General features: G+C 33.4%; 1 protein-coding gene across 2 annotated transcripts in view; it reads left to right on the top strand.

Annotated features, from left to right (window-relative positions):
* The first annotated feature begins 409 nt into the window (after positions 1-409).
* Positions 410-12,255, top strand: part of Klhl4 (kelch like family member 4) — a 67,012-nt gene continuing 55,166 nt past the window's right edge. For both annotated transcript variants that reach the window (XM_051178963.1, XM_051178962.1), the window contains exon 1: positions 410-947. In XM_051178963.1, coding sequence (XP_051034920.1) covers positions 526-947 — 422 coding nt within the window. In that variant the 5' untranslated portion in view covers positions 410-525. The remainder of the gene's footprint in view (positions 948-12,255) is intronic.

Raw genomic sequence — 12,255 nt, 5'->3', positions numbered from 1 at the left:
TTTTGGAAGTGGGCTACTAAGGAGTGAGCATTACAGTAGACGAGGGCAGGTGGAACATATAAGTGTCTTTAAACAGGTTGCTTTTACTCACATGTCCGGGTTTATGTAGCAGCTATGCAAGTTGGCATCAAAGAAGCTGGGCTAGGTATTTACTTCAGGAGTGAGGGCTGTGAGTTTGCGAATCTAGCAGCTGGAGTGTGTTTGTGGTAGCTGCTTTCCTGTGCTAAGCTGATTTACTTGTTTAAGGTCTGACCTCATCATCCTGTCAGTATGGGTTCCCACCTACACTGTTAGCAGCAGCTTTCTGCTTTAGCTAGGCTGGAAGTATTCACAGTGTATCACAGGCAGAGGGGGAGGGGAGAGAAAGCAAGAAAGGCTGCTCTCTCTCTCTCTCTCTCTCTCTCTCTCTCTCTCTCTCAGCACTTGTGCTTTTGTTAGTTCTACACAAGAGGCAGAGAAACAAGAGATAACAAAGGCTCCATTTCCTTTCTGTTAGAGAAGCCTTTTGTCTTTCCTCTGGCAACAATGTCAGTGTCCGGCAAGAAAGAGTTTGATGTGAAACAGATCCTGAGGCTTCGCTGGAGATGGTTTAGTCATCCTTCTCAAGGATCGCCAAACACTGGAAGCTGCCTTCAGCAGGAAGGATATGAGCATAGAGGGACCCCGGTTCAGGGCAGGTTGAAGAACCACTCATGGGACAGAAACGGACTGAAGAAAGGCAACAGTCCTGTTCACCACAATATACTGACGCCGGTGCCAGGACCAGCCCCTACCCATCAAAGAGTCCTTCAGAACTGGCACCAACAAAACGTAATAGCACATCTTCAAGCAAATGAAGACACTTCTAAAGCCGCTCCAGAGGAGAATTTGCTCAAAGAAGCTTGTGAGAAGCGCTCACGAGATTTGGAGATGATGGGGGATGACAATATAGAAGATTCTAGAGCACGGTAGGAATTTTTGATTATAAAGTGCAACCGTTAACCTAGATTAGCTTACTCTACAAAACTCTCATTTTGTGCTAAATAGAAGTGTTGCAGTATATTTGAGTTTCTGAGCATCCAGCCAGGGTCCCTAAGAAACCCCCACCTCTAGTATATGAAAGAACACTAATCGCACATATTGGTTTTGTTTTTAATTAATGGGGAGTTGTTTTTGCTGTGGTAGGTTTACTTCCATTACAGTCCCAATTCATTCAGAATTCTCTTTCAGTTTTAAGAAACATTTCTTTAAATTACTAACCTTTGTAGTTTTCTGCAACAGCTTAGTTGTTCAAACAGTGAGGATTGTTTTGACGAGTGCATTAAATCAAACTCTTTCTCATTTTGTGAACAGGTTTAACTTTGAAAAAAAATAAATCTAAGTTTTAGCTGCTGAACATAACCTTGTTTACTGTTTGGAAGTACTAATAGTTTTAAAATCGTGTTTCTTTTGAAGTAAGAATATAAAAATTCCTTGGCAGTCAAGAATCAGTTATTTTAAGTAGCATTACTTTCACAGCAAGTTTGTAAACATATTAATTAGGCAAGAAATAAAAAGCTGCTCACAACAGCAGGATTTTAAAACGGGATATTCCCAGAATTTCAAGACATTAAAATGAACTAAGAAAATGAAATGTGTGTTTTGGTGTAGAATTCTTACCATATATGATTTTTATCTGAATTTATTTTTATCAGTAAAGTTTGAATGGAAGAAATGTTTATTGTATCCTCTCGTATTGTCAAGTATAAGTAAACCTAGTACAATGACCATTTTTTGTATTGCTATGACAAATTTTATGTTACTAATTTGATTAAATCATAACTGAGTTTTGAATTGGAAATAAGTTTTTGAAGTGTTGTAGAATTAAAGGACGCACTTTGTTGTGTTGAAAAATCATATACTAACCTAGAATGAAACTATACTAACTTCTTTGGAAATATGGATGCTTGATAGTGCATTCTTGTTAAGGGCTGGGATATTTTCCTTATCATATGAGTTTGTTCATTGTATTTAGAAAAATTGTCTTATCTGGGACCAGCATCCATTCCATAACAGGCCTCAAGTTCAGCAGTTGTCAAATATACAATTCATACAATTGTATAGGAACCTGCTTAGACCCCTGAGGCACTCTGAGCAAGCCTGAAGCTCTTGGCCAGAACTCCTTGCACCAGAGCTGCTATGGGTACTCTTCCTGCCCACTGGAGTTGTCATTGGTACTCTTCCTGTTTTGATAACACACACCTGGTGGGAAGGAGCTAAGCCTAAATATCCTGTTATTTTTCCACTGTCCTGTAAGTCAGTATTTAAGGCCACTCCATGGCATTCCCACGTTGCCATTGAATGAAAAAAAAAAAAAATACTGTCTTATTTCCATGAGTTCAAAGCAGAGCATCAAAAGAAAATGAAGTATGTCAATATTGTGATAGAATAAAATCACATATGCAAATGACAGCTTTAAAGAAACTTGGTTTTAATGAAATGTACACTTGTGAAAAATTGTGAAATGAATTTAGGCACAATATTTCATCACCTGGAACATAGCTCTTTTAAGATAGCAAGTTTTTATATGAGAGCTTATATATTTTTTATTTACCCAAAGGAAAAAAAAATATAACTATTAAGATTGAAAACTGAACTTAGCACAATTAAAATACATTCAGAATAATATAGAATTAGTGTTTATCAATTCAAAACACTTTTTAAATGAAAATTCAAAAGTTAATTGATATTTAAATTTTGCTATGCACAAACTTTAAAAGTACACTGTTGTTTCCTAGGAAAAGTCTTTGGGTATCTGGGAATAAAACTGAAAATTAAAAAATGAGTCTAATAATTCAGATGCTAGAAGAAAATGACAAGCAGTTGTTCAGTCTAAAGCATCACCAGATGATTTTACCTATGGTTTTGACATTCCTTATGTTCCAAAGAATATTACTGATAATTGAATTTTCATAGGAAAGTTAGTATTTTCTTAAAATAGACATAGGAAATATTTACACACATGCCAAGACTATCAAGACACAAGAGGAGGATTAAGTTGAGCTTATTAGTTAAAATGTTATGTCTAACTGTTCTCCTATCACCTATTATAAATTTCCATGTTTTATTCCAAGAGTGTTCAAAGAAAAGCTTTAGGATTTCTAGCTCCTTTAATTATCTCTTCTGTAGCAAGATTGCAGAATTATAGGAAAAGACTGTCCTAAATTTGCAGCAGCCTGCCATATCCTTGATACAATTCCTTTGATTACAATGAAATATAATAAAATAAAAACATTAATCAGCATGGAAAAATACCCAAACTAATATGGGAGAATACTGAAACCTCAGCAAAGAATGGTTTCTAAGACATTCTACTTTCTGTAAATATTATAAAAATTGAATCCATAATGAGCTAATTTATAAGTGTACATTATAACAAAATGAGTCAAATTAATTCCCCAAAGATATTAAAATCACTGTATTAAAGTTTTATTAATATGTTGACATAATGATTTAATAATTCAAATGTATACTTATAAACTTGAGTCACAGGTATATTAAATAACTTCTATCATATATTTAATTATTAATGTTTAATTACTAAGAGGATGCATATATCAATTAATATTCACATCATCAAAGTTCTAAATAATTTTGTCCTTTAATTTTTATGATAGTTATCTGCCCTCTCTAAATCTTTGCTTTTGTATAACTACCTAGTTCAAGAAAATATTTTCTCTTCTTTGTTTTAACTATGAAGTTCCAATGATAAACATTTTAATACTACATTGCGATCATGCTAAGTGACATGATATTTAACTATAGCCATAGTTAATTACTCTTAAATAAATAATTGTGTTACTGTTTAGTTGGAAATCAAAGCATTAATATTAATCCACATTGTACATACAAATGAGCAGTTAGAAAATAAAATGAATGTGACATATTTATGGTATCAACACACATGTTTATGGTATCAATACACACCATACTAGAAAGCTTCCAGTTAAAGAGCTGTTTAGTTTAAAGACACAAAAAGAATGGGGATCATGTCACTGTCCTGTTGGACTTGGAAGGCTTTGAAAAACTGACAATTGTACAGATGTATTATTCTGTATATATTGCTATTTTGGGAGTGTGGGGTGAGACTCAAAATTCTGTCTTCAGTGATTACTTTCTATTTTTCAAGTGAAATTTACCTTGAAATTTTTTGTTATCATTGTATTTATCAAAATAGAATAGGAATTATGAACTGTATTAATATAATTTTTCAATAAGTAATTCCACAAATATTAATTATTATCCATTGTGCTCAGGAATTTTTCTAGGTGTTGGGAGTAAAATGGAATAATCTGTTTTTGTAACATATACATAGTATGAACTTATATTCACACACAGAGAGAAAAAGAGGGGGTAATGAACCAAACAGAAAATTAAAGGAGATAAAGTGGAATAAGTTTTCCTTCAGACAGTGTCGGTTTTTCTGAAGCAATGACAGTTGGGCAGAGATTCAAGGGTAATGAAAGCTAAGCTTCAGTTTAACAAATGCTAGGCAAGTGAGAAGTCACTACCTCTGTTCCACAGAAGAGTCCTTAATTACTATATATCATTTATTTTTTTTTCTTCCACACACAACCAATTGAATCATGGACAAAACATCTTCAGATTAAATGATGAAATAAAAATTTCACATTGCACTCTCTACTGTGGTGATGTTATGATCACATTCATGTGTTTTGGACACAGAGGTGACTTCCGAGCCATCCTGTAAACATGGTGGCATTGTGCTACCTGGGAACTGCATATTCTGCTCACACACAGTATCCCTCACTCACAAAGGGCTATGCCCTTTGTAGGAAACATAAATATGATAGTGTCCAAGAGTTTTTGGTGAAATATTCATATAAAGATAAATTCAGTATGAGCTTGGTCCAAACCTATCTGTAATATGAATCTACTTGGAAAATATTTAAGCATAAGGGAAAACAAGAATTGAAGTGATAAAACTTATTCTAATATTCTTTTGAATACAATTTAAAAAAAAACAGCTGTATAGTAGGCAGATGCCAAGAAAGTAAAATAGCAATTTTAATGAATCTGTGCCTGAAATGTACTAGGTAGTTCAAATACAAGTGCATCTTCTAGTAGCATGCTCAACAGAACAGAGACTGAAGGTTTTGGAAAATAATACTAATAGGATAATAGTAATGCAAAAATGAGAGGGACTTCAAAATATCATTGTTATCTTTATTTTTGGGCATGAAACATGTTTTAAGAAAACAGTTTTAGATGTGCAAGTGAATATTATATTGAGAAGAGTAAAATATGTCTTTTAATTTTTCATTAGTGTAAGGTTCCTTTAAAATGAATTTAAGTTTCAGGATAAGATGTTGTGTGTATAAAATATCATCAATACAACACTGATGGTTACAGTTAGAATATACAAGAACCTGATAAGAATCTGTGAGAAAAAATAATTTACCTTACATTTGTTAAAAAGTTATTTAAACTTATAAATTGTTATGAATTTTCATCTTAAAATGACAATTTGAAAACTACAGGATTATTTGTGAGCAAATGAATAAAAGAAAAAATGGTAGTTTTTTAAAACTGGTAGGTCTAATAATATTTACCATTTCTCATTTTACAATGAATATTATAACTGCTTATTTTTGAGTGCCTGCTTCAGTGCCAAAAATATAGGGATACTGAATTGATCACTCTTTTTTCCTTAATAAGTAATTGTACTCTTCTGTTTGTGTTCTCATGAAAGAAAAATAAAGCATATTTATTATCTGGGTTAATATACGTGGTACATATTTTCAGAACACACAAAAATTCATGGATATTTTTACTTAAAAAAAAAAAACAACACTAGAATGTATTTGAACCAGCAATACGTGCCTCAATATTTTGTTTCCTAACCTTTACTCACACAAACTTTTTCTAAGCAGTTCAAAGGATTAATATAACATGTATAACATATGGATAATTTAGGGTTAAAAACCTCGTGGACTTTATCAATGGTGATTCAGTTAGCAATGATAACTCTTAAAGTCACCATGATCCTTAAAAGGCAGAGTTCCTTTGCTGTTAATAAAAATTTTGGGAAAAACCCACAATTTTTTGTATATTAACAATACTTGGAAATTATCAGCTAGGGAAGTATAATGATTTATAGCAAAGGGCCAGTCAACTGGTGTTGATGTGGCATACCTGAATGTTTTCTTATTTCACCATCTACTCTATTCAAAGTACACACACACATACACACACACCACACCACACACACACACACACACACACACACACAACTCTTATATGCCTTTTTTTCCTCTGTCGTGCTTTCCTTGTAAAGTTAGTATTAACATGGATAATTGATATTTCTCTGGGAATTTTTTTCTGTGTATGCTTTATTGCATACAGCTATACAAAAAATATTGTGGTTTTCTAATGAACAAGGCCTGCATTATTTAACTTTACACTACATTATTCAATAGAAACTGATTTCAAATGGAAGAAGTAGGAATAAACTACAGTTAATTTTTATAGAAGAGTTGAGGCTAAATTTTCTTAAATGTGATTTCAAACAAACTATATGGAACTGTATGGGTTCCCAAAGGGTTTTAATGAATATAAACTGTTTAACACATAATTTAAATTTAATGAATTCCAGACATTTAGAGATGGAATTCTTTGTCCAGTTTTTAAACTCCATTTATCCATGATGGTATTTTTTTTTTTTGTGTGTGTGTGTGTGTGTGTGTGTGTGTGTGTGTGTGTGTGTGTTTGTAAATTAAAATACTGTGGTCTTCATGTTAAAAATATTTACACCCTTTTTACTTACAATTTCTTTCTGTCAATCAAATCCTGTGGTCCTCATAGGTTTTCTATTTAAACACTAGTAAACCCCAAAATTCTCAAATGTATTTGCGATTTCTTAATTTGTTTGTATTCTTCCATAACCATTAAAATAATATTGCTGTTGATTCAGATTTTTCTAATATGTCATATTTTGTGCAAGATAATATTCTAAAGGCCATCCTAGTGGAGGTAACTGAAGCTCTAATAACATGGAATAGTTTTATCCTGAAGAATTTACTCATGGTTATAATTTAAGGTGTATCGGTTATAGGGCATAGAACTCATAGGATCACAGTTTTACTTTAGAGAAAAATCACATCTTAATCACTAAGTGATTAAAATGCTATGGAGAGTAGTGACAGAGTAAATATTATTAATATTTTCAAACAAAAGTGACCTCTACCTTTAAAAAGAATTTGCTGCATTGCTGTCTAATATTTAATTTTTGGAAGAAAGTATTGATAATTTAAAATGATATTCATTGAATATAATCTTTAGCTTCCAATGGTAAATGGATCATATAACAATTGGAGTATATTTTATTTATGGTCATTCTATTAAATTTTCACAAAGGGGAATACCAAATACATAGCCATATTTGGAGAGACATAATATTTTCTAAATTGTATATTAAAAACTATCAACTTAATACAAGTACGCTAGAAATAAGAAAATCTAAATCAAATTGTTTCTTGTTATCAAACTATAAGGATGGAAAAAATTGTTGTCATTTAAAAAAATTATTGTATATATGGTGTTCTGGGAGGTCTTAATTATGTGTTTACAAGTAAACAAATAGGCACAATAGTTTAGACAGCATTGTTATTTACGTTGGAATAGATTAATACGGATGATCAAGTTTATGTAACTTCCAGAAACAAATCTTTAATTATCTAGTTATCCTCCTTTTATTATCCTATCCTGTGTTGGTCACAGTGACTTAACCTTTGTTGACTTTCAAAAGTTATTGTGAGAAATGTACCTCACACCCTTTTCTCTTGATATTCCTATTGAATCCTAAGTAGCCAAAGTTTAATTGTACTTACAAACACTGACATCCTATAGGAATATTTAATGAATAGCAATTCAAAATGCAGGACTCCAATAAGGTAACTTCCCATTTCCATATTTAAAATACGTTTATATATTTTAACTTCTATAATACCTGGTAATAGAGATTCATTGTCCCTGAATTTCAAAGAGTAACATGTCAGGATTTGAAAACACTGAGAAAGTTGTTTTCTTCTATACATTATTATAATTTTAAACTGTACCATTGTTAATGAATATACTTACTTTGTTCTTATTAATAAATACTTTTAAAATATTTTATAAAATAGTTTTAGAGCTGACTAAAAGACAAAATGGCATGGACTTTTCATCCCTCTTTGAATGAAAATGAAACCAATAATATAAAATGAGATAAAGCAGAAGACAATAGACGGCTCTGTTTCCTGTCATAAAATTTAACTATATCATTTAATTACAAGTCTCTAGGTTAATAATTAGCTATCATAAATCTTAGCCACTTCCTGTTTCAAGTTTATTAGTCCATTAGTATATAACACGCAGTTTTAACTAGAATAGACATATAATGTTCAAAATAGAAGGCCTGGTAAGTGAAAATTCATCTCATTGAAACTAAGATATAACTTAGATGCTAAAACTTTGTTAAGTCAAGATTTTTTTTATTTTAACATCCAAATTAAATTAACCAAAATAATAGTGTACTGAAAAAATATGAATAAGTAAAGGGAGTTGAATAGAAATAGTATTCATTTTGATTGGTAAAAAGTCCAGTCTTTTACTTATATGTTTATATATATAAAACTGAAAATGTCACTCTGGAGTAAAAATAGCAGAAAAAAATCACTAATATTGTAAAGCTTATCTTTAAATTTCAAGAGTAATAAAAATAATACATAACTTCTATAAGTCTCTATGGCTATAAATACTGTAGCAAAGTAGCCCGAGAGAGAGAAGAGATACTACAATTAGATTTTTCTTGGGGAAGTTCTGGGGTTAATGCTAACAATTTCTCATAATATTTCTAAAGGAAAATTATTGACAAATATTTCACAGAATTACTTAAGCCTTGTGCTGTTTTGATATTTAATGGGCTTTATTGAATTGTACTGTAGAATAGCAAATATTTTAAAGATCATGTCCTTAAGAAGTTTACAATGCAATAAGGGGGAATAAATTTTCCCCATAAAAGCCTCAAATGCAATTACAACAGCAGCAACTTGTTTTAAGTCCCCTGGTGTTTAGTGTAAAGCACCAAAAATGGAAGGAAGTCTAATGATGAACAGTAAACACGGAAAGGCTCAATTCAAGAACAGAAACAGATTCAGCAATGTGGAAAATTTTTATTTGATTTCCATTTTCCAGCATCAAAAACAAAATAACCAATAATGTACTATTATCACTGGGATTCCACTCAACTCTCTGAAGAGCAGTTTTGAAGATTTCTAATATAATCCTATATATGCTGCACATATTTATTCTGCCAATCATGTTCTGTCATAGTACTCAAAGATTTTCCTGACCTTCCCCAGGTCCCACAACAAATTTTCATAGATATTTTATATGAAAGGATAAGCAGTAGTGCTGCACAGAATTTTGATCATTTTATTTCCAATGGGCTGTCCATGATAATGTCACTTTAAAATGTTATGGTGTTTCTGAGTTGGAAAATTTTTCAAAGAAGTATACAGATATAAAAAGTAAAACCCTAGTTTAAAATGACCACAGCTAATTCAAAGGGGAAAAATCAAACTTTAAACACAATTTCCTACCTTCTGGAAGCTCACGATTCTCCTTCCTCAATTTCATGTTTGACTCCTACATTCTGAAAGAATTATGAGCCTGCAGTTAGCATTATAGTTGAAATTAGTAAGTATAAAGCTTGAGTTTCACAGAAAATGTTGTGAAATTAATTAAATGTGCCCTTTTAAAATGGAATACTAACATCAAAGTTTCACTATAGAAGAGATCTCCTGGATACCTGGATAAAATGGGGGCAGGAGTAGGGGGACTTGGGGAATGGGGGAATGGGAGTGGGAAATAGAGGGAGCAGGGTGGGTGGGGGGTGGGGAGTAACAAAAGAGATATCTTGATGTGAGGGCATTTTGAGGTTAGGGAGAAACCTGGTGCTAGGGAAGTTCCTAGGGATCCACAAGGATGACACCTGCTAAGACTCCTAGCAGTAGTGGTGAGGGTGCCTAAACTGGCCTTACCCTGTAATCAGACTGATGACCACCCTAATTGTCATCATAGAACCTTCATCCAGTAACTGATAGAATCGGATGCAGTGACACACAGCCAAGCACTGGGAGGAACTCCCCGGGAGTACACCTTAATAAAGAAAGGAGGAGTTGTATGAGCAAGGGAGGAGGTTAGGTCATGATGGGGGGACCCACAAAGACAGCCTATATGATCTTACTGGAGATAATGGACTCTGTCCCAACAGTTAAGGAGCCTGAATGGAACTGACCTTAGCCCTCTATACTTGTGATAGTTGTGTTGCTTGGTCTGTTTCTAAGGCTCCTAGCAGTGAAATAAGGACATGTACCTGGCACTTAGCTGGCTTTGGGGAACTTGTTGCCTATGCTGCGTTACCTTACCCAGCCTTGATGCAGGGGGATGAACTTGGTCCTAAGTCATATTTATGTGCCATGATTTGTCCAAGCCCAAGGGAGTGCTGGCACTTTCTGAATAGAGACAGAGGAACAGATGGGGAGGGGTTAAATGAGAGTTGCGGAGGGGGGAAGTAGGATAGGAGGGAGGGGAAACTTGGTATGTAAAATAAAATAATATTAATTTGTAATGTTTTAAAAAGCAATATCCCATAAGCCTACTTTAAAAAAAGATACTTCTCAAACAGTTACAGAATGGATATAGTTAAATCACCTTCCTTCACTGTTTAGAAAAAATACATAAACAAGGTAGTTAATTTGTAAGTAGGTATTAGTCTCTATAAGTTGTGTATTACAAAAGAGAAACTTTGTACAATTTAAAAGTCAGGAAAGAAGGATTAAATATTTATTTGGATTCTGCCTGTGATTATTATAGATATATAGATAGTAAAGAACTAAATGAGCTGCTGTTTGGGATGTTTTCTTCTATTGTGTTTTGGTTTAGGTTGGTTTCATTTGGTCTGGAGTTGAGACAGGGCTTTTTATTTCAGAGTATATATTCTTATTATGGTTTCCTCTCCCCTTTACTCCTAATTATCCACCATCTCCTCTCCCATCTTGACCACAATCTTTCTGTCCTTCATTAGTAGACAAACATATGTCTAAGAAATAAAAATGAAATAAAATACAATAAAATGAGATTAAAACTAAATGAATCAAAATAGGGCAAAATAAGAATAACCAAACCTTGGGCCAGGCCTTTAAAGTGGTTTGTTTCCTCGGTGAGACATCCTTGGAAGGAACTAACTTTTTATTTGCAAGTGGTTATCAATTGGAGACCACTTTTGTGTTAGGGATGGGGGCATGTTTCCACATGTCCTCTCAGCTCTTGACCCTATCTGAGGGAGACCCATGTAGTTCCTGTGCATGAGCCATACAAATCTCTCTGAATTCATATATACATCAGCTCTGTTGTGTCTAGAAGATCATGATTCCTTAGCATCCTCTAACCCCTGTAGCTCTTATACTTTCTATGCCTTCTTGTTTGAAGAATTCCCTGAGCCTTTAAGTAGGAATTTCATGAAGACTTCTCTTTGAGGTTTATATGTTTCAAGATCTCTCATTCTCTGCAAATTCCCTGGCTGTGTGTATCTGTATTTGTTCTCATCTGGCTGAATGATGATTGAATTTATAAGCATAGCATAATGTCATTCACAGTCACTTTCTTCCATGTTCCTTTTTCAAAGCAGTAATATTTGGCATTTCCTAGATTCCTGGCCTACCCAGTCTCAGATTTATGGCTACCCAAACAGTCTTAGGTATGGGTTCCATCTCATGGAATGGGACTTAATTCAAATAAGGTTTGCATTATTTGGCTACTCCCGCAATTATTGTGCCACTACTGCATACGTGTATATTGCAAGTGGGTTACACTTGAAGATCAAAGTGCTTAATGGAGAGATTTCTCAATCATTAAAGGCTAGGCTCTGTTATGTGCTCTTTTCTTCCAGCCTGGTTCCACAGCCATGTCAGTTCCAAAATAACACACAGAGACACTGTATTAGTTGTGAAACTGTCAGCCTCTTACTAGTGTTTCTTATTGGCTAGATCTGTCTTAAATATTAACCCATAATCACTATTATATGTATTTCTACATGGTCTTACCTTACTGAGAACACCGGATTCCCATCCTCTCTACCTGAGATCACATCATAACTCTACTATGTTTCCCAGAATCCACAACCTCTCCTAGTCCCACCTATCTTGCTTTCCTATAGGCCAATATTGCTTTATT

The sequence above is a fragment of the Phodopus roborovskii genome, unplaced genomic scaffold (genome assembly GCF_943737965.1).
Source record: "Phodopus roborovskii unplaced genomic scaffold, PHOROB, whole genome shotgun sequence".
NCBI lineage: Eukaryota > Metazoa > Chordata > Mammalia > Rodentia > Cricetidae > Phodopus > Phodopus roborovskii.
The sequence above is the reverse complement of the archived record's forward strand: the minus strand, read 5'-3'. Positions and strand labels throughout refer to the sequence as shown.